Source organism: Monosiga brevicollis, genomic scaffold (assembly GCF_000002865.3).
Source record: "Monosiga brevicollis MX1 MONBRscaffold_35 genomic scaffold, whole genome shotgun sequence".
Lineage (NCBI taxonomy): Eukaryota > Choanoflagellata > Craspedida > Salpingoecidae > Monosiga > Monosiga brevicollis.
In genome coordinates this window covers 84348-108434 of record NW_001865072.1, presented here as the reverse complement: position 1 = coordinate 108434, position 24087 = coordinate 84348, and the positions used below count along the sequence as shown (strand labels likewise).

Below are 24087 nucleotides of genomic sequence, written 5' to 3'. Positions count from 1 at the left end.
GCCGGGGATGGTGGTACCTGGAGTCGGGCAGGAGGGGGGCGTGCGCTTCATAAAGGCGCAGAATGGCTGAATGTTGCTGCTCGTGTTTGGCCTTTTTCTTGCCCACATAGCTGAAGGTGGTGGCATAGCTCTTGTGCAGCCACGCCTCGGGCAAAGAGGACCAAGCCGCATCCTCCAGTTGCGTTTCGGCCTGCAGGCGGCCCAGCTGTTGCGTGACACGTTTGGCCAGTTTTTCATCCACCTGTCCCAAGTCAATCCTACAGCACGCGAGCATCAGACTCTTGCCACCCCACACAACAGCACAAAGCACCCACACCCATCCACGTACTTGTCTCGTTTGGCCAGCGGCTCGCTTGATGGCCGTGCGAGGCCAAACCCGGTTCGACTCATCGCCACCAAGACGGCGACGAACACGGCGCCACCGACAACGACACAGCCGCACACCCGCAGAATACAAACACCAATACCAATACCGACGCAGATGGGTACTTCGGCAGCCGCGAGTGGGACAGAGAGACAGAGAGAGAGGCCCACAGGGACACGGAGCGACACAGAGCGACACAGAGAGCGCCGCGCGCGTGTGTGTGTGTGTGTGTGTGTGTGTGTGAAAAAAATACAAAAAAAAAAAAAAATGGCGCTATACGGAAGTGTGCATATAGTCACACTTCACCCTGTGCACTTGTTTCACACACACACACACACACACACCGCAAGCTGGCTGGCAAGATCAGACTGGCAAGCTGGTCGACGCCTGTCTCTGTCTCTGAATGTGGATGGAGGGCTGCTGTGGCTGTGGATGGCTGTGGTGTTGGTGCGGGTGAAGCGGGTGATATGAAGGAGGGTTTGAACGCGTTGGTATGTTTTAAAGGGTCGAGTGCATTTGTTACTTGGAGAGCTGAGCGCGTTGGCTGCGCGGGTTTGGTTTTTTTAAGTGAATAACCCACCTCCGCAGACAGAACTGCGCAGAAACTCGCTCTTGCCACGCTGATCTCAAAGCACAGAGTCTTGTGGATGCCGACGGCGACGTAGGCACGCCACGTGTGCGTTGCCTCAAGAGCAGAGTCGCTCATCCAACCTAAAGTCCAGGCCCCGACGGCGTTGGACGACTAATGTGTTTGGGTCCATCAGACACCAGAAGCCTGCTAAAAACAGCAGAACGGTGCGCCACCATGGCCATGTTCCGCCTGCAGCTGCTGGTGTTGCTTGCCTTGAACCTTGTGGCCGGGCGGCACTCGATCCCGGGCCCAGACAGTCTGGATATGACGCCCTCGTGTTATTTTTACGCCCCCAACACCCGCGAGTCAACCGCACTCCTCCGCGCCATGATTCACGGCCCCGTCCGCCAGTGCATCGGGCAAATTGGGCTTGTCAGCTTGCTGATTCCAGTTGCTGAGGAGTCATATGCGCTGGATCTGACAGCGGCCCACGAAAGTGCCCCACTCTGCATCAACGACAATGGCTTGGTGCGACACTCGAGTGGCGTAACCTTTGACGTGGCTGGGGGCTGCTGTCACCAGAACTTTGCGCCACAGCAGCGTGAGGCCTTTTGCTCGAGCCTCGACGACGGCTGCACGGTATTGCCTGTGGCCAGCCCCGTCATCAACCTGGCACAAAGTCACGGCGAGACGTATTTTCATACCGTGTGGGACGTGCTCCCACGCTGGTATCGACTGGTCGAGGCTCACCCGGCCCTGACAGCCCGAGCTGCGGTGGTGTCCAGCAGCCGGATTTTGGAGCGCTTTCTTGGCACAAAACATTACGTTCTCAACCACACCACAGTGGCTTGTAGCACCCGGGTTCTGGTCGCACCGCAGTCTTTGACCATTACCGTGCAAGAACGCATCGGCTTGCTTCAGCGGCATCTTCAGCCCAACCCGCGGCACTGGCGAGCCGGACTGGCTGTGGCTCCAATCCTACTCATTGTCGAGCGAAACCCGCAAGGAGACCATCACCGTGCCGTGGCCAATCATGCGGCCATGGTGGCCATGCTCCGAGGCGTGTTCACTCAGCATCGCGTCAAAATCTTCAGCTATAAAGAGCAAGAACTGGAGATGACTCAGCATTTGTGGTATGACGCTGACGTGGTCATTGCTCCGCACGGAGCTGGAACCACCAACGTTGTATGGATGCGGGGCGCTCGGGCACAAGGCATGCGTCAACTGCTTATTGAGTTGGCCGCGCCCACCCAGACGGGCCGCTACTATCACAGCCTTGCTGCTGCAAACAGCGTCGACCACGTGTACTACGAGCTGACCGAGGACCGTGGCACTTGGTCATGGGGCAATGTTGAGTTGAACTTGGACCTCTTCCAGGAATGGCTTTGTCAAGCGCCTGAGCTGGCACTTCGACACCGCGAGTGTCCGGGGGCTCATGGACCAGACCAGACTCCCTTCTTCTAGCCGCCACTGTGGGCGACATTCACTGTACATAGAGGTTTTGGAAAGCTTTATAATTTATCGACATGCATGTGTAGTGATTACCTGATGCCACCCCCCTCACAGCGTTTTCACAGAATGCAATGCCATCCTTCTGCAGCCCGACACGGAACCACCAGACTACGAAACGTGCCATGTCATTGGTTGTATCATTGTTCTTAAAGAGTGTGATGCGTGACACAGTTTCATCGAAGAGAAAAAGGCGTGACAAAGAGACAGGGAGACAGAGACTGACACACACAGAGACGAGAGAGAGAGAGAGACACACACACACACTTACACACACACACACTTACACACACACACACACACACACACACACACACACACACGCACTTTGTTGCGGAAGAGCGGCAGCGGTGAGGGCTGAGACTGCAAAAGGGCAGCTGGCCGCAAGTGTGGTGGATCGGATCGGGTGGTGCGGGCGTAGATTGAGGCAATTGATCAACATGGCAGATCAGAGCAAGCGTGAGGATAAGCTGGCAGATCTGTTTGCCGCTCCCACGGAGGCGGAGCTGGCGCGGCGGGCAGATGTGCAGGAGAACGGCGTCAGCAGCAGCCTCGAGAACGAGGCGGCGGCGAGTGTCGAGGTTGCAGGAGCAGAGAACAACTTGCTCACGGATCTGCAGGAGATTGCGGATGTGGATGCGACCATGGACCGGATAGCAGCGGTGCTCGATGCCATGGAGGATTCGGGCTCCATGCTGGAGAGCAAGCTGCTAAGCATGCTGGCGGGCTTTGGTGAGGGCGAGGATGGCGATGTTGGTGGAGACGCCACGGCGGCTGCGCGTGGTGAGAGCGTGGACGCCCTCGCCCAAGAAGTTGATGGATCTACGACCGAGTTGCATCTCCTGCTGCAGCACATGGCCGGGGTTGGCATGGACGTGGAAGCGCTGCGCGCTGAGATAACCCAAGAGCTCGGTGCAAACCCGAGCGAGTAGTCGAGAAGGTGGCGAGGTTGGCCAGCATGCGTGTCCGAGTCCCTGTTGTTTTCTCGAACCTCCCAATCTGAATCTAGTTTGAAAGCCACACGACAGCTTGGCGCCATTGTGATGGGCGTCCACCGGACGTTATTTTGAATACCGCTGTGCCTTCCCTCGTCAACCAAACGGATGGACGGCGGCCAAGAGCTGTGTGATCCTGTCTGTCCCGGCCCATTCATGGGCGTGTGTGTGCACGTTAACGTTGGTGAAAGGCAGCGCCAGGACAGAGCAGATTCCTATAAATTGCAAAACATGGCCGGGCACGCTTTGCTGAAGGAAGGGGCAGGGGCAGGGTAACTATACCCAAAGAGCGCGAGCAGTGATGCATAAAACCCATGAACAATAAAGGGACACAGGGACAGCCAAGCTGCACAATGCCACCCACAAGGCGAAACACAAGCGCACAAACGGAGGAACACAAATACAGGAGCAGAGATATGGAAAAACCTAGCCAGAGGGCCTGGATGGCCTCGGCAACTCGCTGCAGCATGCACAACTGGTGACTGCAGCATGCAAGGGTCTTGCTTGCACAAACAACGCACACGAGGGGTGTGAGCGGCTTTATTTGAAAAACTTGAGGTACACGACACCGCCCAGGATGCCAATGAGGAGCAAGATTGTGCTCATCATGACAATCTTGTGTGTCATAATGCTACCGGCAAGTCAAGGTGGAAAGTACAGAGCATGAGGGTCGAGGCGTTTTGGCTTTTCTCAGAGTGTCAAGGAAGGTCCTTTCTCGAGTGGGAGAAGAGGGTACGTACCGGCGGGTCATGCCATTGAGGAGCTGATTGGCTTTGCCCAAGTTGGCGTCGACAGCACTCACCTGGAGCAGGTGGACAGCCGCACAAATATGAGCATGAGCCTTCTGTCAGGGCGAGAACAGAGCAAGGGTGCATTTTTGACGCACTTTTTGGCCAGAGCGAATGATAGTCTCGCGCTGATCGTTGAGATCCACCATGACTTGATGGCCTATTTCCTCCGACTCGGCAGCGAGGCGCTGCGTGTTGGCAATGCGCGCTGAGCTCTCGTCCAGCATCTGACGGTTGCCCAACGCCTTGTCACGCGTTGACTGCCGATACAATATGTGCATGTCCAACAGCGGGGGGCAGCGTGGCATGAGAACGGCGCAACATCAATGCAAGGTGCGCCTCGACTCGGGAAGGCAGGTGAAACCGCCAAACACGTACGTAGGCAGGACGGCCAGTAGCACCACCCAAAAGATCGCTGCGAGCACCATCCGCCGTCTATCACAAACAAGCCGAGTTGTGAGAACTTGATGGTTGGAAAGTGGTCTGCCCTGGGAAGAAAAGTGGGGCACAAGAAACAAGACGTACAATCGTTTTCTTAAAGTTGGCCACCTGGCGCTTATAGTCGGTGACCTTGGCATTCATGCGCTGCCGTAAGCTGGGCGGGGCATTCTGCACCTCGGCTGACATGTCGTACAGCTACAAGGCAGGCCGTCCAGCGAGGTGTGCAACGAGCCATTGTGAGTTGAGTAAACAGCGATGGATTTGGAAAAAAAAAAAAAAAAAAAATGAAAAAAAAAAATCGTCTTGACCTACCAGGTCCTCGCATTCATCCAGGTGACTCTGCGCTTCTTGCACCGCCTGTCGGCGTTGCTCTGCTCCGCGTTTGTCACGATGGTTGTTACGAGGTGAGCATGGGCAAGAAAGCGCGGGACGTGCGCATGAACACGCGGCTTTTGGTTCGTACCTCCAGAGTAGTTTGAGATCTGAGACTGAAGGCGGCGGAGCTTGTCAATCTCCGCCTGGAGATCCATCTCCGAGTTTTCAAACGCCTCCGAAGACATGATGGGTGGTTGCTTTTGCGCTGCCCGTGTACCTGCCTGCCTGGCTGCCAGCTGGTGCTTGCTGGATCTACCCGCTGCCAACCGACACAACGCATGATGAGACGACGCGACCACTGCGAGTGTTTACAGGCACGCCTCCCTTGGGGTGCCTTCCCACATGTCCATCGCGAGCCAAAGGGTACGCCATTGATCCTTGCATGTAATGCAACCAATCAAACAGAGACACTTTATGGTCGTGAAGGGCGCCTGTACGTCCATCCAGGGCGCCCAGGCCGTCGGTGGCGGGGGGCGGGGGGACCGGCTGCCATTTGACGGCGTCGGCGTTGGAAAAGTTTCTTTTGTACCTTTTTTTTCTTCTGGTTCCAAGAAGACAAAAGAAACTGAACCGGTTCAGAGCAATGATCCACTGGTGGGCTACTCTCTAGCTAAATTTCAAGCTGAATCCAGAGAATGGGTGCAGTGGAGACGTCAGCCGGGGTGACGTTCCGCTTGGTCATGGTAATGAATGATTCAAATTTGCTTGAAAGCAAGAAAAATATATCTGGCCGTGGCAGTGGCAATGACAGTGGCAGTGGCAGTGGCAGTCGCAGTGGTGCTGGCAGTTGAAGTAGTAGTGGCAGTGGCGGTCGAAGTAGTCGTGGCAGTAGTAGTACGAATACGATAATAGCAGCGCAGAACCTCTTCCTAAGATCCAGAACCAGAGACACAGAGACAGACACAGAGAGAGACACAGAGAGAGACAACACAAAGAGAAAGAGAAAGGCACACAGAGAGAAAAGGCGCAGAGAGAGAGAGAGAGAGACAGAGACAGAGACAGAGACAGAGACAGAGACAGAGACAGAGACAGAGACAGAGACAGAGAGACAGAGAGACAGAGACAGAGACAGAGCACACAGACACAGACACACACACATCGAGAGAGAGAGAGAGAGAGAAACGGAGAAACCGAGGGGGTTGACATCAACAGCTTCTTTTACCGGGTTTTGTAACGTCGACGGGGCAATTTGGCAGTGGCATTGGCGGGGGCAGATGCTGTGGGAGGGCTGTGCTGTTGGTGGTGTGTGTTGCGCTTGCTGGTGGAGGAGAGCCCTGAGGAGCCGTGGATGTGGAAGCGAGTGGCTGAGGTGATTTGATGGTGGATTTGGAAGCTGGTTTTTGCTGTGAGCTTTGGAACGACCGTTGAGCGCCTCGCTGCTCGCTGGGGGCTGCGCTGTGAACGAGCTGCATTCGGCTCGGACCGCCGGTCCCTTGCATTCGAGTGCTGCATCAGTACTACCGTCGCCACTGTTGCTGTCTGTCGCTTGCCGCTACCATTGCGGCTGCTGCTGCTGCTCAAGAAGATTGTGTCGGTGTTGGTCTCTCTCTCTACTCTCTCTACTCTCTCCGCGTTTTCGGACGCGCCAACCTGCGAAATGGGCCTCTGTGATTGTCGCAACGTCACGTCCCTGTTTTGCTGCCAGCATACCAAAAACGTGTGCGAGAAGTGCATGCTTAGTCAACATCCCAACGTACGACCCACTTGCCAAGCAGCACTTTCGCCCGCGCCACGAGTGACACCCAAGTCAGAGCTTATCCCCCGGTTGTGTTTGCATCCTGATTGGCCATGGCAGTGTCAAGTACGGACCTACCTGCAATGGCTCCAAGACACCGACTATGATGGAGCGTGTAAACTCTGCCGTGGAGACCTCAATGATGGGCGAGAAACCATCAGATTAACTTGCTTTGGTATGGTACAGACGCCTTGCTGTTTTTGCGCCCTTGCCTCCTTTTCTCGCCGATCGCGACCTTCCCTCACCCCTCCCGATCACACGTGTGCCGCGCTGCTCCTCTCGCCAACGCCAGACGTGTTTCACCTCGAATGTCTCTCCCGATATGCCCAGGACTTTTCCGCCACGACTGCGCCCGCCGGCTACAAGTGTCCCGTGTGTCCAGTGCGTGCTTGCAGATGCTGGCAGCTCATGCACCACTTGCCTTCGCCTCGCCCGTCACTCGCTTCCCCCCTCCTCCCCCTGACCCTCGGCTCTTGTGCGCCTCTGTCTTTCTCGATCACAGACTCGGATTGTTCCAGATGACAATAACGGAGGTCCCGTAGCTCAGCAAGTGCGAGCCAAACTCAAGGACAAGGCCTGGGCACACGGGCCCGCGCCTGGAAACACTGATGCCCTCAGCCCGGCTCAGGCGTCGACGGTCAACACCGGACCCACCACGCGCATGTGAGTCCTGGCCCGTGCACCCCCACCGCGCTCAGTGCCTCGTGGCAGCAAATTCACCGCCCACCCCAAAAACTTGTCCTCCTGTAGCCAAGCCTCGCCCCGCAAACTACCCGCTGCGCGGGAGGGGGGCCGCCATTCCACAGGAGCCCATGCCCTTGGTCACGACCACGAGGCGCAATCGGCTGATGAGTCCAAATACAAACCCAAGGCTGCCAACGAATGGTTTGCTCGCATGGTTGAGTAAGTGACTGCAACCGCCTGGCCTGGCTCAAGCCCTCCTCGGTGTCAGTCGATCCATCTTCAGATCCCTCACGGGTTTTCCTTTTCTTGGAGCAGAAATCAAAAGGAGACTCTGCCCATGGCCACGCGACGACGCCCTGTTCAAAGCGATGACGGAGCTGCAAGTCTCAAACGCACCGTCATTATTGTCATTCTTGTTCTCGTGGCCTTTATTACTGTCATTGAGGTAAGGCTTTTCTTCGCCCCTCTGCCAACCTCTTGGCTTCGATCCCCAGCGGGCCAGCTCACATTCAACTTTGATGTCTGCGACGACAGCTGATGACCCGTGCACGACCGGAAAGCTTTGCCAACGACCCCTTGCTCGACCCGCAAATGAACCCAAACATTCATTCCGAGTAACTGGTTGTCAAATGCTACACCTTGGCTTGTTGAGTTTTTTTTTTTCCCTCTCTTTCTCTCTGATCAACCAATTCATTCATAGTCCTGTCTGCTGCCATAAAAGTTCGCTACGCAGATCGCCTGGTGCCTGTCTCATGAGATGACCAATGCTCGACTAACAAAAATCTGACCTGTATTTTTCACGGACAGGCAGCATGGACGAAAAATAAAACAATAATGCGCGTGCAACAAATGGTATGCAACTTCAAAAATGACCAAGCAAACGTCAAAGTAGTCACACGTCTTGTTTACACCAAGGAGGCGTAGACCAACTCATCAAACTGTGTTGGACGGACATACAAGGGTGTCAGGCCGGCATTGTTGTTGCTGCCGACAAACGTTCGGGGAAAGGTGTAATCTGGCGCACACAAAAAAACATAAGTTTCATCAAGTGCACATGGTGGCCGACACAACGCAAAAGATCCAGCTCATTTCAAACACGTACAGCTGTGACGCCAGTTGTTGTCCACCTCATTTGCCAGGTTGTACGTGAAAACAGCGGCGCCAAACTCGTATTCTGTGGCATCATCATAGATCTGAATTTACAGACATACACCACAATGTGATGTGAGCGTTGACAGCAATTGTCAGCCACAAAACAACGCGGTATACTGACTGGGTACATGGGATAAACAGCTGCACGAGTGCCCAAATTCCAGCCGTTGAGTGTTATTGGCAGCACATGATCATTGTCTATTTTGCAAAGAGATGTGTGATCCGAAGAGTAAGACATGGACTTTGATCATGATATGCAGAGCCACATCAGTGTCGACCAACGGCGATACGCAGGGGTCAAAGCTACGTACAGGCCAAGCCATAGTCGTATTCCGCCTGAGGATATGACGCAGACAAGGTAAAAAGGTCTGCTAAGGTTCCGATCTGCACCCAGGGTGCGGTGCGCTTGCGCACGCGAATGGGCCGCGTGCTCACATCACCTTGAGTGGGAAGCAACGCAAAAGTGAGACTGAAAAGAACGACCAATCCGCTTTGACAAAGGCTCTCAAAGAATAATTAATTGACGTGAATCAAAGGATGAGTCTGCGCGCAAGAATGGTGGGTGTCTTGGAAACTTACCATTGCTAGTCTTCACAACGTCGTTGCCTCCTCCAACTGCATAGTACGTATGATACCAATAATTGGGAATTGTGCCACTGCTCAAGGGCACGTTGTAGCTCATCACGCTTGTGCCCAGCCACATTTCATCTGCATTGTCGCCCTGGAGGTGGAATGGGTATGTTGTAACACGTTGTCCCAAGTTCCAACCTATAGGTGTTAAGTCAATGTGCCGTGAGACCGTCGCCACCAGGGACCAAAGATGCTGGTTCGGCACAAACGCGCACCCGTGAAGATGCTCAGGCGTGTAGCGCCGTTGGCCACCACGCCGATTTCATACTCGGTGATGGGATACTTGTTGGCCAGGTTTGCAAAGTCGGCCATCGTTGTAAACTGTTCAACCCCACGCAAACGCAGGTGAGAGTCTGACGCCCGCATTGAACAATAAGGCCGTTTGCACTCACTTACCTCGTCATCAGTAACCCAGCTGTTCTGGCGCTTGCGAACATAAAACGGAAAGTGCTCCGCGACCTCACCGGCTTCGTACAACTGTTGATTGGGAAGCTGGTAAATTCGGTGGTTCCACCCGTCACCCGAATCGCCGCCGTCTCTGGAGTTACGAGTGAACACGTCAGCAACATATTGCACGTTGTTCGGGTCGCCACTGTACATGCGAAATGGATAGGCTGTCAGGGCTTCGGACGGTGTGTTCCACTTGGAATACCCCAAGTATTGGATCTGTCCTGTGATGCGAGTCCCCCACCAGTACTCTTCCTGTGGATATCTGTTATTCATCAGCACGGGTCAAGGGGGCAAAAAAAGCATTGAGCCATCCAAACCCCACTCAGCAGTCCCAAGTCAGGCCGCTGGCCGAGATGAGCAACGAGTTCAGCCAAAACATCTTACTGCGCGGCAATCGTATCAAAATCCTGAAAGCGACCCACGCGCTCCCAGGGTGTGTAGAGTGGACGGTGGTGCACCTGCAACGTCGTGCGTTCCCGTGCGTGATTGAAGGTGGCGGCAAAGTTCAAAAATTGCAGCCCTCAACAATGTCGCTGGCAAGCGTACCCGCACATCCTCCCTGATGCCGTTGCTTCCGAGATAGTTGGGATTGCCATTGTCATCGAGCTGATAGTAGAAGTGGGTCCACTACCAAATTGACCACAAATTGTGCATGAACAACAAGTCAAACCAAGACCAAGTGCGAATGCCAACACCAGCCCTGGTTCATTGCCACCGCCAAAAAAGCTTACGCGATTGCCTTGGGCTTCGGAAAAGTATAAGCCTTGGTTGATAGTGGTCGTACCCCAGACCAAGGTAGTACGTGTGTCACCTTGTGGGTAAAAGGGATGTGCCATCAGCATGGTCGCGCCCTCGTTGGGACTCGTCCAGTGGCAGCTCTATTGATCACAAATTTGTACTGAAATGAGCATTAGGTGCACGATGCCATGTCAACACTAATGCCCTTTTTTCGCCCCCCCTTCTGCCGCTTGTTCCCAGATGGCGACGACAAGATATGGGTATCTTTTAGTACGAAATGATGCGCAAAGTTCAGCAAGCGGATTGGTAGACAAACGTACGGTAAAGCCATTGTAGGAGCAGCCATACTCGTAATGCAGGTCGTCATATTCCTCCTTGAGGGCATCAAAGTGCAGCGTGGTGGAAAAGTAGGTCCACTTGTGGAGGTTCAACGGACAGGCTGCGCGATGGTATCCAAGCAAAGAGAGTATCGAGAAGTGAAGACCAGGCCCACGAGACAGCGATGTGGATGCTTGACAGGGCAAGGGCGTTGGGTTTTTCCGTACAAGCAAGGTTCCATTCGTGGGTGGTTGTGCCACTTGCGCAATCGAAGCAAGTGCCATTCTAAGCACATTGATGCGCCATGAGAATTCTCTGCCTGAAACAAAGCATTGAGATGAACGCCTCAAAAAGAAATCACCTCAGCGCGGTAGGTGCTGGGCGGGCAGTCACAGCTGTAGCCAATGGCTTGCAGGCGGCATCGGGAGGGAGCTGGGCATGCACTTGGCGGGCAAGCGTCCAGCTATACAGGATGACAACAGGGACATGAGGAGTGCACCATCAAGAATTTTACCGACTCGATGAAAGCCCGGGCGGATGCACTATCCCCCAGAAACCCGCCCCTTGAAAAAAAAAAACAAAAAAAAAAAAAAAAGTATGAAGAACAACACGAGATTGGGAAGCCGAGGACGGACCACCAGGGGCTCGCAAGAGTCTGTGGTCGGGTTGTAGCGACCGGGTCGGGAGCTGTTGAGGCAAGCCTCAAGCTTGGCGGCGTGTGTGCCAGCCTGGGCTTCTTGGTTCATGAGATGAGCCACGTTGGCGGCAAGGGCTGTGATGTTGGCCTCAAGGAAACCTTCATCCACGCAGCGGTCCGTAATGGGATCGTAGGCGCTCGGGGGCACCTGAGTGAGACAGGCGTGGACTTGTGCCAGAAAATGCGAGAGCTATTTGGGATACACGGGGCGGGGCGGGGCGAGGAGGCAGGCTCGTGAACAAAGGGTGCCAATGCGTGGAGGCACGATGTCACCCGCGAGCAAAAGACTGAAGGCAAGGCGTACGGCATCGACGTCGGCAGCGTTGCTTTTGGTGACGTTGAGGAGTTGCAGACTGAGCTCGAGGGCTTCAAGGTCGGTCACGTTGGCCTTTGACGCTTGCAGATCGGCCAAGCCAGGGTTGATGGTTTGCGAAATCAAATCGGCCAGTTGAGTCTCCAATGCGGTGATATCGGCCGCGTTGCCCTTGGTGTCGTTCACTTCCTTGACACGATGCTCCAGGGCCTCAAGAGCAGCTCCATCAGCCTTGTTGGCTTGAAGGCGGGCCAGCTCCGGATACACGGTGGTGTTGATTAGGTTGGTGATGCGATTTTCTAGCGCCTCCTCGTTGGCTCTGGGTTTGAGGCGGGTAAATAGCGCTTGTGTGAGGGCGTTTGGACTCGACCTTGAGCACAAGACCGAGCATTCAGCATCACGTCTTTCTCCCCTGTCCCGCGTGCCAGAAAGCAAACATACTGTCGAGTCGTGGTCTCGAGCTGGAGATCCTCGCAAAGGCTATCAATGCGGCACGCGGAGTCGCTGCCAATTTGAACCTCCATGGTGGCACCAGCATCAAGATTAATCATCAGGTTGCCATCGTTGACGGTCATGTTTGGCTCGGCGCTGACCGTAACGACCAGGCTTGCCACAACCACGGCCCAGCAGGCCCAGCCTCGCTGCTGTCCCGCCGCCATCTCTGATCGTGCTCGCGACGAAATCACTCGAACCAGGAGAGAGTGTGTGCGCGAATGCGACAGAGTGCGCGCAAGAGAGAGAGAGATTCGCGACGTCGCGCTCCGAGTTTCGGCCAGCAACCAAAACTAAATAATCTGATACAGAAACCATGCACCAAACCATACGATTATTCATTGAGATGCTGCAGAAACTCTTATATATTCTACATCAGATTATCCTTTTGTTGGAATACGATTATGACTGAAATTTCACAACAGACAGAACGTGTGGCATAATGTGTGTGTGCCCATCCGTTCCTCTCTCTCAAACTCTCTCTCTCTCTCAAACTCTCTCTCTCAAACTCTCTCTCAAACTCCCTCTCTCCCAAACTCTCTCTCTCAAACTCTCTCTCAAACTCTCTCAAACTCTCAAACTCTCTCTCTCTCTGTCTGCGCTGTGCCTGCCTATGGGACCCATAGTTTGCTGGACGGCGGTGAGGCTGCACCATCGAGGATGTATAGCAAGCGGGGGTGGCTGGGTGTATTATTTTCTCCTCAATGCAAGCATGTGATCGAGGCATGGGTCAGGGTCGGAAGAAGATGGGAGAGGGCAGAATAGGTCTGAGAAGATTATCAATCGCTCAATCAGTTGTCAATTCAGTGTGTACAGCAAACGCTTGACAGGGAGACCGACCAAACAAGTTGATCAGGAACCAGATCCGGCATCAAGAGTAGCCATGAATCATTTATGCGACGGGGATGTGCCAGAGTTGCTTTCCAACATGTGCACGAGCCCCGAAATATTACAGAGAAGCCCTCCTGTTCCATCAGTGGAGGACCATGTTGCAGCATGACTGTTGAGTTAGACATGGCTGCTCGTGCCGTTGTTTTCTCCGGCAATCTCCGTTAGCAGGCTTGCGTTGCTGGCCCCGCCAAAGTTGTCGTCGCCCATGTGCACCGAGACGCTACCCGTGGCCGAGTTGATGGCCGAGCTTGCCGTCGAAGGTGCCTTTGGGGAACCAGGACCTGTAGGCGTCGTGTAATCGTCTTCGCTGTAAAACACGTAGCCCGATCCACGGCGCGGGCCTCCAGGGCCTCCTGGCACTTCGGAAGCACGGCGACTGGCCTCGGAGGCCCGACGGCTGGCTTCGGAAGCACGGCGACTGGCCTCATCGATCACGCTAATGGCGTCCATGTCCACGGCAACCGCATCGGCCACCTCATCCACAAAGGAAACAGTGCGCTTGATGCGGGTCTCCTCCTCCAGAGTGACGCCATCCGGCAATAGCCAGTAGGTATGCATCTGCCCCTTGCCCTTGATGGTGACCTTGCCGCGCGACACCAGATTCAAGTTGGCATCCTGCTCCTTGACCAGGTCTGCAGCTGGCTTGGACAAGTGCACGCGTCCCTTCTCGGAGTTGCTCTCCACTACGTCACACAAATCAAGACAATTTTGTTAGCACGAGCAAGCTTAAAAAAAGCACGCACGATACGCGATGCGTGATGCGCAACACAATCAAGACGTACTGCGAGAGGCCACGTTGACCGTGTCGCCGAACAAGCAGAACCGAGGATTGCGCGAGCCAACAACGTTGGCCACGACCGGTCCGGAATGCAGGCCAACGCGAATCTTGATGGTTCCGCGATCAGGATCATCCTCATCAATCATCGTAGCGGCCGCTGCCTCAATGGCGTCCAAGGCAAACCGAGCCAGACGAGCAGCGTGATCATCCTGTGTCTTGACCAAATTGGAGCAGCACATAAAGGCGTCACCTGCACCATGCGAGAACAACAAGACGCTGTGAGGGCGACTTGCCGCTGTTCTCAAGCCATTTGATCGATCGATGAGATCAGGCAAACAAAGTCCACACATACCGATTGTTTCCACCTTGAAAATGTCGTGCATCTCGCACAACGAATCAAACCTGAAATGTCAAGAAGGCCATGCCGACCAAGGTGTGAGTTGAAAACCAAAAAGCTAAACAAAGCAGGCGCATTGTCCCTGTCCAAAGGCACAAAGAGGCGACGCGACGCGACGTACTGTGTGTAGAGACGGTCCAGCATGTCAGACACCTTCTCCGGTGCCAGTGAGCCCGAGATGTCCGTAAAGCCCACAATGTCGCTGAAGAAGATGGTCACACTGCAAACATGACGAGGAAGGAAATGAGCAACGAGCCAAACTCATACCCTGAAAGCAGAGCATACACAACAACAAAAAAAAAAATAAAATAAAAAAATAAAAAAAAAAATAAAAAAAATGCAGAATACGGGTCGGGAAACCAACCATTCATGGTGCTCAGGCTCGACGCGGCGACCCTCAGCCAGGGCTGCGGCAATGTGAGGCGGGAAGACATCTTGCAACACATTGCCTTGGCGCTTCTTGTCAATGTGTGCCTGCATCATGTTCATGCCCACGTTGCGGACCTGCAACGAACGCAGCTTCGTGTCAATCTCCTCAAAGGTTGGGCGTTGAAGAGGATTCTCTTTCCAGCATGATTGCATGAGCTCGGACAAGTCTTGCGAGCAATCCTTGGGGATGGTGGGGCGGAGCGGCTTCTTGGACTTGTGGGGATGAGCAATCTCGCGAAGCGTCGGGATCATATCCAAGCCGTCATAGGGGTCGGTGCGAGCCACTGTTTCCCATACAGTCACACCAAAGGCATACACATCACTAGCCGTGGTGCAAACTTCACCGCGAAGCAGCTCGGGGGCCATCCAGTAGGGTGTACCAATACCACCACATTGTGTCTTGGCTGTCAGACCAAAGTCGGAAATCTTGGCTCGGAGGTTGGAGTCGCACAGCACGTTCATGGCCTTGAGGTCACAGTGCACAATCGGCTCACGCGACGTGTGCAGAAACAGCATACCGCTGACAATGTCCTTAACAATGGGCAGTGTCAACTCGGCATCCAGCTCCATCTGGGGATTGCGTAGCAAACTGTACAGTGAACCGTGCTCCATATGTTCCAGAATCAGCAGTGGTTCCTGGCCCTTCTCGGTAACGGCACCCATGACCGTCACAATGTTGGGGTGACGCAGCTTCGACAGCAGACGCATTTCCGTGATAAACTCCTTACGCATGGCAGCTCGGCGGCGCTGCACACCAAAGGTCTTGCCCAAGATGCCCGCACCCATACGTGTCATCAGTCCCCCTTGACCCATGCCGGCCATGCTGCCTTGCGTGCGCTTAGACTTGGCGTCTGTGTCCTCCTCGTTGTCACTGTTGATACGATTCAGGAGTGACTTGCTGAAAGCATTGCTGGCACGGCTCTTCAAGGGGTCATCGCTACGCATCGATCCCAGCGTATTGGCGCTGGCGCTGCGCGAGCCCATCATGGTGCGCGTGGCAGCCGATGTACGAGAGGAGCGCGCAAAGAGGGAATCGGCATCTCCAGCAAAGAAATTGGCGGGCATGGTGCGCTTGACGGCAACGGCAGATCCACGGTAGGTGCCCTTGAGCACAAGACCAAAGGTACCACGACCCAGGACTTCTGGAGGGTCATCAAAGAACAACTCGCTGCGGTCGATGGTCCAGAGGGCATCTGCCTTCTTTTGCTGGTAACGAACAAAGGCCGTAATCAAGATCACGAGCAGCAAAGCCACGGGAACAGCGATGGAGATGATCAGGTAGTTGGTGTCAAAACAGCTGCCACCAACACTGGTTGAGGTGCTCGTACACACACACAGACCAGTTTCATCAGCTTCCGTGTTAGTGGCCGTACAGGTGCGCTCGCCAATCGCCAGAATGAGCGGACTATTGGGTGCTTGCTCACCATTAATGAAGACCTCCATCACGTGCGAACCGCGAGCAGCAGAGCTCAGCTGAAAGAAGTAATGGCCGGGCTCACGGATGTCAGCGGAAACGCTAGCAAGCGAGCTATCTCCAAAGGTATCAGCTTCCTCAGTTGATCTCCGGTCGTGCAAAATATAAGTTACAGCAACGTCGCCGCGCTCGGCATAGAGATTGTCGTACACATGGAAGCCAATGGGCTGACGCTGCACGGCCGTGATGCACGTTGTCATGCGTTCGCAATTGATGCGAGACGCCGAGTCGAGCTCAATGTCTTTGACTTCACCCTCCTCTGTGTCTGCAATGATCGGAATAATCTCCACGGGGTCGGCCTTTCGGCAAGGCTTGCAGACACAAGTTTTGCCGGCCGGACAAGAGATGCCAGCTTGGGCGCAGCCCGTGTCAATCTCCGCGCTGGTCTTACGATAAAATCCATCGGTACAGCGAATGGTTTGAAAGGTTGTTGTGCGGTCAGGGCACGAGTAGGTACCATCGTTGTTGCGAACAATGTAACCCAGGTCACGCATGACATCACGCACGGGCGAGTATGACTGAGCCATCTCAAAAGAGTGGTACAAGCCGCTCCGTGCCTCCAGCGAAGTGGGTTCAAGATCCAACAAGGCCAACACAAGTTCGTTGCGCAGATTTTCGTCGATCCCGGGGGCTGTGGCCAAAAGCCACTCGGGGTAAAGACGAGTTGACACCGGAACGGGATACTCAGCCGAAGGCCTGTCCGATTCCAGTGGGGCTGACAAGACCCGGAAGAGGGAAGCATCCACATCACCAAGTTGATCCAGCTTGGCTAAGGTCAAGGAACGTACAAAGCCAGCATCGGCAAAACCCTGCAAAACGTACGTAATGGTGTCCATCTCATTGCCAGTGATAATGATTTCTCTGGTGGAAGACATAAGCTCAAACCCGGAGTTCATTAGCATGGTCCATTGCGATTGGCCGCTGCCCAAAACCATCAAAGACTCGGCAGCAACAATCTTGTCGGTCAAGTTGTAAACCGACGTAATACTCATGTCATTTGCGCGCACAATAATCTGTCCAGCAAAATGGTCATATCCTTGACCGAGATGCTCGGTCTTTAGAGTCAAGAGCGGCTTGTAGTCGTATTGGACTTCAAAGCAAGTGAAGATGGCGGGATCCACCCAGATGAAGTCAACCGTGAAGGTTAAAGGAGGCGCATACTTGGTGCCAACTTCGTTGAGGTAAGCAACCCTGGGGGCGTACAAGGTCTGCACACCAGCTTTGTCCGTGATGGAGGTGGCCCCGATGACGAATTCGGTGCGCGTCGACTGAAAAATGCCCTTGAGGACGCAAGTTCCGTTAACATCATCTGCAATGCTGCTGCACACGCATTCGCCCTCGTCATCTGCCTCGCGCAGATCCTCCAAGCAGGTGCGCCGCTTGACAGAGATCAGGAACGGAGATTGAGCCAGATCGACACCGTTGCGAGCTATCTATTGGGAAACAACAACCAAAAAAAAAAAAAAAAAAAAAAAAAAAAAAAAAAAAAAAAAAAAAAAAAAAAAAAAAGGGAAAAAAAAAAAAGGAAAACAACGCACACTTTGTGAGCTTGAGCAGAGACCCAAAATGAATGCTGCAACAGTGGCACTTACCTCGACCAGTTGGGCACCGACATAATGAGCTGAAATGTTAATGAGGTAAAAGCCGTTGCCTTGATGAACACCCACACTGAAACGGTTCGTGTCTTCCGTGTCACCTGCCAAAGTGTCGTGCACCGTAGCTCGGATTGTCACAAGGCCATCCTTGGCATAAAAATGATCCTCGATTTGGAATTGGATATACCCTTGCTGCTCCACACTCGCGCACACGTCCATCTCGGTGCAGGTGTCGTGGAGATCAAGCGCTTCCAACTCAGCCGTCGTCAACCGGCGCCCGTCAGCGGTGTAGACCCTGACAGGAGAGACCTGGTATTTTTCAGTGCAGCACCCGATGAAAAACAAGCGAATTGTCTTTTGGCACGCCCACGAGCTTTGAAGCGTACCTCTTGAGCATCGGCGACCGCGCAAGGCTTGCAGTAGCATGACATGCCGGTTGGGCACCGGAAAATACAATCTGCTTGCATTTGACTGGCAGCTCGCTTGTAGGTACCGGTGGGACAATGGATGTCCTCGTAAGGGTCGCCAACGCGGGGGCAGACGAAATCATGCGTTGACGTGTTCATGAAGATGTAGCCAAGGTGATACTATGTCATGTCAAGCGGGGTGGTAAGCGCGCGTGCGTGTCCAATCATCAACAAGGAAAGTACAAATGTTCGAGAAGTAAAATGAGAGTGGTTACTTACCAGCACCTCACGCACAGGTTCGTACGACATCCCCGGTTGCCAACCTTCCAGTTGACCGACGATGGCTGAATCTTCGTAATGCATCTGGTCCAGCAAGATCTGTGCCACCTCTTTGGCCACCTGTGGGAGAGGTTGCAAGAGTGACAAAGAAGAATAAGAGAAACAGGTTGCGAGTCATGCTCGCGATGGCGCTTTTGCACAAGCACAGCGAAAGGAATACACGTACATCTGCATCAACGTTGTGGATGGCGGCGACAATCCACTCGGGAAACACGGGTGTCGAGCTTTCGCGTGGGTAAGGCTGATGGCCTGCCACAAGACCGCTCAGAGGGCGAAAGACGGAGACCCTTGACCGCTGGGTTTCGTTGGCGTCATACTTGCGTTGCAAAAAGCCATCGGTGACAAAAGCGGCGTCCACTTGGTTGGAGAGAAGCAGTTGCAGGCTGGCTTCGTCCGAGCGCGAGATGACAACTTGAGCCACGTCAGTTAGCAGCTCAACACCGTTTTCGCGAAGCTGCCACCACTGGGCCATGCCACCAGCAAGGTCGATAAAGCCAGCCATGGCCACGGCTTTGCCGACCAAATTGGAGTAGTTTTGATACATGTGGGCCTCGTTGGTGCGAACGACAATGGCACCGGCCAACTCCTGAATATCAGTGTCGCCATCGGGAGCTAGCACAGATGGAAACAAATACGTCAGTTTTTGACCAGCTTGTACACAAGGACCTGTGGGAGCACTCTCTTGTAGCGCCTACGTACTGGGAACTTCGCGCTGCATAGTCACAAGTGGCACGAGGCCGTGCTGAACCTCATAGCATGTGAATTGAGCGGGCTCGGTGAAAACAAAGTCCACAGTTTCGTCTTCGATGGCTTGATGAAGCTCATCGGCCGTCATGGCAACCAACTGGAGTTTGATCTACGGGGTCCATCCAACGAGCGAAGCGGCGTGAGCAAGTAAAGGCAAAGGGGCTAGCCTCTGTGCGCAAATGTAAACATACTGGCATCTCAAACCGAGGTGGCATGATCCGATTCAGGTATTCAATGGTCGGCGTGAAGCGGGTGATTGCTGCCTGTTTATCTACGGGTCATCGAAAGATGCAGTACGCAAAGCAGAGGTAAGCACTATGAAACTTACATGAACAGGTTGCCTCGAGTGATATGCAAAACAAACCACTGGGCTCGTAGTAGGCAAAACGATAGACGGGCTTGGGTGTGGGATGTTGGCCATCAGGGGCACATTCGCCGAGGCCGTTGAGCTCCATGGGCGGCAAGCATAGGCACTCGCCGTTCAGGCCAGGCGTGGCAAACTCAGAGTCACAAAGGCGCTCGTGTACGGTGACGATGACCGGACTAGACTCCACTTTCTCAGTGATGCCTGATTCCAGCACAATCAAGATGGTACCGGCACGTTTGAGCTCAATGACGTACGAGTGGACATGGCCCGATTGGCTGTAGGTCATCGGGGCATTGTAAAGGAAATCGGCCGACGTCGTGTTGAATGGAATGACGTAGATGCTGACTTGAGGTGAGGCCACCAGGCGCGAGTTGCGATCATCCAGCACCAACGTGATGTGATCGAGCTGACGGACCATGGCGCAAGTGTGGTAACGGTCGCACTCGTGGCCATTGACGGAAACGGCAAAGTTATCCCGATCCGTGCAAGGCTTGCAAATGCACGAGGCACCGGCAGGGCAAACCAGGTTGGTGCAAGCAACATCAACGGCATCTTCGGAAGAGCGCAGCGACATGTCGCTAGGGCAGAAGAGACCTTGACGGGGGGTGGTCATGGGCACGCAGTACTCAAGTTTGGTAGTCTCGTCAATGTCAACAATGCCCACACGACGCAGTGTCATGTGCAGATTGGCAAAGGAGTCGGCACTTCGAAAGTCTTGGAGTGAGCTCTCAGCTGGGTTGTTGAGGGGATCGATGGACAACAGGAGAGTCGCCACCTCATCGGCTTCATCCGTGGGTGTGCCGATGGCAGCCAGCACCCAGGTGGGGTACAGATCAGTCGAGATGCGGCTGGCCAGCGAGCCAGTGGCTTGCGAGTTGAAGAGAAAGTAGTTGGTCTGTTGAGCGGGAGAAAGGCCTTGCCACGTGGCGCGCGAGATGAAGGCCAAATCGATCCAACCATCGTCGAGAAAACGCAGCGTCTTGCTGTCCTCTTGCGAGAAGATGACTTGCTTGCTGTCTTGGAAAACGTTGAAGCCGAGCTCGTTGAGGGTCAGGGCATGAGCCAGGCCACCTCCCAAGGTGAAGGGCTACATCAGTCGTGCGCGTCAAAATGTATGTAAGACGATTTGACAAACGAGTGATTGCAAAGGCATGACAATTAAAAGCATACCGATGCACCACCAACGCGAAGACCGGCGCTGGCAGTCAGGTTGGCCGAGGTCATGGGCTTGGTGCTGACGATAAGGCCGGCCACGTCTAGCAGACGAACAAATGTGAGTGAGCTCAGTGTGACGAGAGAAGAACTGATGGGATGGATGGTGCACAAGAATGGCTATCGCCAGCATACCTGGCATGTCAAAGGAGGCAATGGCATAAACGTCGTTGTCAGTCGACAAACAAGCATAGACGGCTGGATCGACGACCATCATGTCAAAGAGAATGCCATTCACAGCGAGCTGGTCAGCGGCTTGGTGCATTTGGCTCACGGACAACTTGGTGATGGTCACATTGATGTTGAGCTACAGAAGTGAACAATTCCCCGTGCAAGCGTTGTCAAGGTTAACCAAGACAATACACAAGGCCGGGCGGGGTGCCAGAACGATATGATTGGGATGGTTGCCAAATTTCGCTTTCACGTTTCGTGGTTGCCAAGGTCGTTGATGAAGCGTTTCCAGAGCGCGGAGAAACGTACCTGTTGAGCGACGTAGGCCATAGTAGTGGCAAGCTTTCGGTCATAGGCGGCTGCCAGGGGAAAGGGGTGATGAGTCGAATCAAGGACTGATCACTAAGTTGCCAAGGTCAGCTTGTGGCAGCAAGACTTACTGGAGATGGTGAGTGAGGCCACGTTGAGAGCGTTGGCAACCAGGGGTGCTGCCACCAACAGCAGGGCCAGCAGGGCTGGAAGTCGCTGAGACGCCGCCACCATGGTGGCTTTGGCACAGGACGAGAACAGCGAGCGTGGGCGAGCGCGCGCAGACACTAGGTTTCAGTCAAGTCAAGACTTGATGCCGAAAGAAGAGAAAAAAAACGGCTGAGCGTGGTTGCCAACCAAAGGCAAAGGGGCCAATCGGGGAAAGTGGCAGAGGGGGGCGCGAGGAAAATGCCTCAATGCGGGGCGAGGCTGGATTTTGAAGCGAGAGGTCGGGGACTGGGGTGGGAGAGAAGGAAGGGTAAGACAGGTAGGTAAGTGGAGGGAGAGGTTGGTCAGCCGAGGTTCAAAGGGGGAGAAGCGTGTGAGGCAGCAAGGCGGGCAGACGAGGGGCGGGCATTTGGGTGTCGAGGGGGCGCAACGGAGCGGACGTCATTCTGCTGTAAAAAAAGTTCTTGGGGTCCCCCCATCATTGTGGGTGTGTGGGACGCAAGGCATTTATGTATGAGAATGTGGTTGATATGTGTGATATATTCGTGAATATTTGTAATGTTTAGCGTTATCATACCGTTTATTTGTGTGGTAAGGTTAGATTTATGTGTGGCGGCGAGTCTATCAGTGTGTGCCGATTACAAAGAAAAAGACGTTGGTTTGGCAATTGGGGAAGGGGGGGAATGGATGGGTTGGGTCATGGGTTACGATGGGGGTGCGAGTCAATGATGGTGGTGATCGTGTATGGGGGGAAAGCGAGGGAATTGTTGTAACTGTGTTGTGCACACGAGTGAGTATGTGTGAGTGTGTTGGTGTGGTGGGGGGCGAACAACGAGGGTTGTTGTAGAGTGGTGTAGAATAGGACAAAAAGCAAGAAGTGGTTGGGTCCCATGCTGGTTTGGACAGAGTTGGGTCGAACCGGAGCAAGTCAAAGAAAGGGGTTGTGGTTGGGGCTGGGCGGCTTTGGGGGCCAGGGTCAATCGGAGCGGTTACGGGCTGTAATGCAAAGTGACCTTTTTGATGCAGAGGGAAAAGAAGACAATGGTCAGTGTTGGCGCGCGACATTGTGAGAGGCTTGCCAATCACGAAAGGTTTGGGGTTGATGGCTCCGCACCACAATGTTGCTGAAAAACTTTGTGCCAAGCTCTCGCGTTGGCGCGTGAGCTTTTCGTGTGCACGACGTGATTGCGGACCAATGGCTTGGGCGCAGTGCTTGACAACGCGATGTCGTCTTCAATCGCTCCTGGAAGTGGACCTCAGCACTGCTTTGGCGACCACACACGTGCCCCAACACGACGTGATCGCAACCGCTTGCTTGACTCTCATCGCTGCCTCTTGTGTCTGTCTGTCTACACTTCTCTCTCTCTCTCTCTCTGCTTGTCATCTCCACAGTCTCTCTCACCTCACCCTGTCATACTCTCTCCCACTGACTTGACAGCGTCTTCCTCATTCACCCTCACGTTGTCGTGCTTAGCAACGTCGGAGCAGCCCAAAAAAAAAAAAAAAAGGAAAAAAAGGTCATTCACCAACAAGAGGACAGAGGACAAAAGCAAACTCGAGATGTGGGTACAGTTCTTTTGAACATTGGGGCCTCGAAGTTCTGTCCTGACTCCCCACATTTCCTTGGTAGCCACAAGGCTTTCCAGATTCGTTTCGAGGGCTATAGGTTGCTCGACGCAAGATGAGGCGAGCTCGAATGATGCATCATGCCGAAGCCGGCACACCAGGGTGTGGGAACCAGTCTTTTCCCCCTCCCAACGGCTGAAAAAGACGCTTTCAGGTGTCGATTCACTGTGTCATTGTCCTGTCACAAGCGCATGGCTTTTTCGAAAAACCGGACCAACCTAGGGTGGGCAGCATGAGCCGCCAACCTGATGTTGCATCGGGTCTGTCTTGCACTGTGTTCTTGTAGCTTGCGAAGCAATCACTCTCGCAGAGACGTGGTGGTGTCTTGTTCTCGTGTTCTCTCTCCCCGTTTTAGCTACTGCTCTCTCCTGGTCTAGTGCCTTTTTCTGGCAGTCTGTTTCAAAGCTTGCTTTTTGCTCAACTCGTATTCAGGGCTTTCAAGCACAAAGAAAGCTCACAGTGGTCAAAAGTCGCATCTCCCACCCTGTTTTACCACGTTTAAACTGTCGTGTGTTTTGCAAGCTGATTCAAAAATGTTTCCAAAAACCAAAGTTACAATTGTTTTTGCCGTGTAGCCGCAGGATCGCGCCCCGGCATCCCCGCCAGCGCGCTTTTCGGCGATTAAACTTGGTCATGAGCGCGTTGAGAGGTGTGAAACGGCACCCTCCCGGCTCGGTCATTGGGGCCGCTCTCGTTCCGCTCAATTTGTATCGCGTCTGGACAACTTGCAAACCATAAAAGCACACCCCATAAAAAGCCAACGAAGAAAATTTCGAGAATCGTTGTCTCGTTAGGTATTTCGTTCGACCACTGTCAATTCTTTTTACTCACAACAACACCACCAACAAGTCTCTTCAACAAGACATTTCACACTTTGCCAAAAGCAGTGCGCTCGTGTTGCTGCTTCGTTGCCTGCCAGAGCTGA

At 53.9% G+C, this 24087-nt stretch overlaps 7 protein-coding genes across 7 annotated transcripts; 2 read left to right on the top strand and 5 right to left on the bottom strand.

Moving 5' to 3' along the window:
• Positions 1–17: 17 nt before the first annotated feature.
• Positions 18–390, bottom strand: MONBRDRAFT_29476 (uncharacterized protein; the record flags this gene model as incomplete). The annotated part of the gene is made up of 2 exons (XM_001749911.1): positions 18–257; positions 329–390. Coding segments are annotated over 2 exons (302 nt in total), but the record flags the coding sequence as incomplete, so codon positions are not given.
• Positions 391–1169: 779 nt separating this feature from the next.
• On the top strand, positions 1170–3376 carry MONBRDRAFT_29475 (uncharacterized protein; the record flags this gene model as incomplete). Its single annotated transcript, XM_001749960.1, has 2 exons — positions 1170–2290; positions 2866–3376. 2 exons carry the CDS (start codon positions 1170–1172, stop codon positions 3374–3376), a joined length of 1632 nt encoding a protein of 543 aa, XP_001750012.1.
• Positions 3377–3710: 334 nt separating this feature from the next.
• MONBRDRAFT_38961 (uncharacterized protein) lies at positions 3711–5302 on the bottom strand. Its single transcript, XM_001749910.1, has 7 exons — positions 5132–5302; positions 4981–5039; positions 4753–4863; positions 4606–4662; positions 4326–4487; positions 4180–4241; positions 3711–4070 (listed from the first exon to the last, which is right to left on the bottom strand). The coding sequence occupies exons 1-7, from the start codon at positions 5226–5228 to the stop codon at positions 3980–3982; spliced, it is 639 nt and encodes a 212-aa protein (XP_001749962.1). The 5' UTR covers positions 5229–5302; the 3' UTR covers positions 3711–3979.
• Positions 5303–5653: 351 nt separating this feature from the next.
• Positions 5654–6142, bottom strand: MONBRDRAFT_29473 (uncharacterized protein; the record flags this gene model as incomplete). The annotated part of the gene is made up of 1 exon (XM_001749909.1): positions 5654–6142. One exon carries the CDS (start codon positions 6140–6142, stop codon positions 5654–5656), a length of 489 nt encoding a protein of 162 aa, XP_001749961.1.
• A 498-nt stretch (positions 6143–6640) lies between these two features.
• MONBRDRAFT_29472 (uncharacterized protein) lies at positions 6641–8080 on the top strand (the record flags this gene model as incomplete). Its single annotated transcript, XM_001749959.1, has 6 exons — positions 6641–6736; positions 7109–7159; positions 7281–7441; positions 7529–7681; positions 7778–7907; positions 7997–8080. 6 exons carry the CDS (start codon positions 6641–6643, stop codon positions 8078–8080), a joined length of 675 nt encoding a protein of 224 aa, XP_001750011.1.
• Positions 8081–8367: 287 nt separating this feature from the next.
• Positions 8368–12419, bottom strand: MONBRDRAFT_29471 (uncharacterized protein; the record flags this gene model as incomplete). Its single annotated transcript, XM_001749908.1, has 16 exons — positions 8368–8477; positions 8565–8655; positions 8736–8812; positions 8926–9054; positions 9194–9382; positions 9460–9565; positions 9641–9956; positions 10079–10152; positions 10241–10321; positions 10426–10572; positions 10753–10871; positions 10978–11035; positions 11112–11213; positions 11386–11637; positions 11752–12130; positions 12202–12419. 16 exons carry the CDS (start codon positions 12417–12419, stop codon positions 8368–8370), a joined length of 2448 nt encoding a protein of 815 aa, XP_001749960.1.
• Positions 12420–13260: 841 nt separating this feature from the next.
• On the bottom strand, positions 13261–21602 carry MONBRDRAFT_34366 (uncharacterized protein; the record flags this gene model as incomplete). The annotated part of the gene is made up of 16 exons (XM_001749907.1): positions 13261–13826; positions 13926–14171; positions 14274–14323; positions 14440–14538; positions 14683–17654; positions 17814–18125; positions 18203–18403; positions 18503–18622; positions 18729–19174; positions 19262–19418; positions 19501–19580; positions 19638–20763; positions 20847–20932; positions 21024–21195; positions 21369–21418; positions 21500–21602. The coding sequence occupies 16 exons, from the start codon at positions 21600–21602 to the stop codon at positions 13261–13263; spliced, it is 6786 nt and encodes a 2261-aa protein (XP_001749959.1).
• Between the last annotated feature and the right edge of the window lie 2485 nt (positions 21603–24087).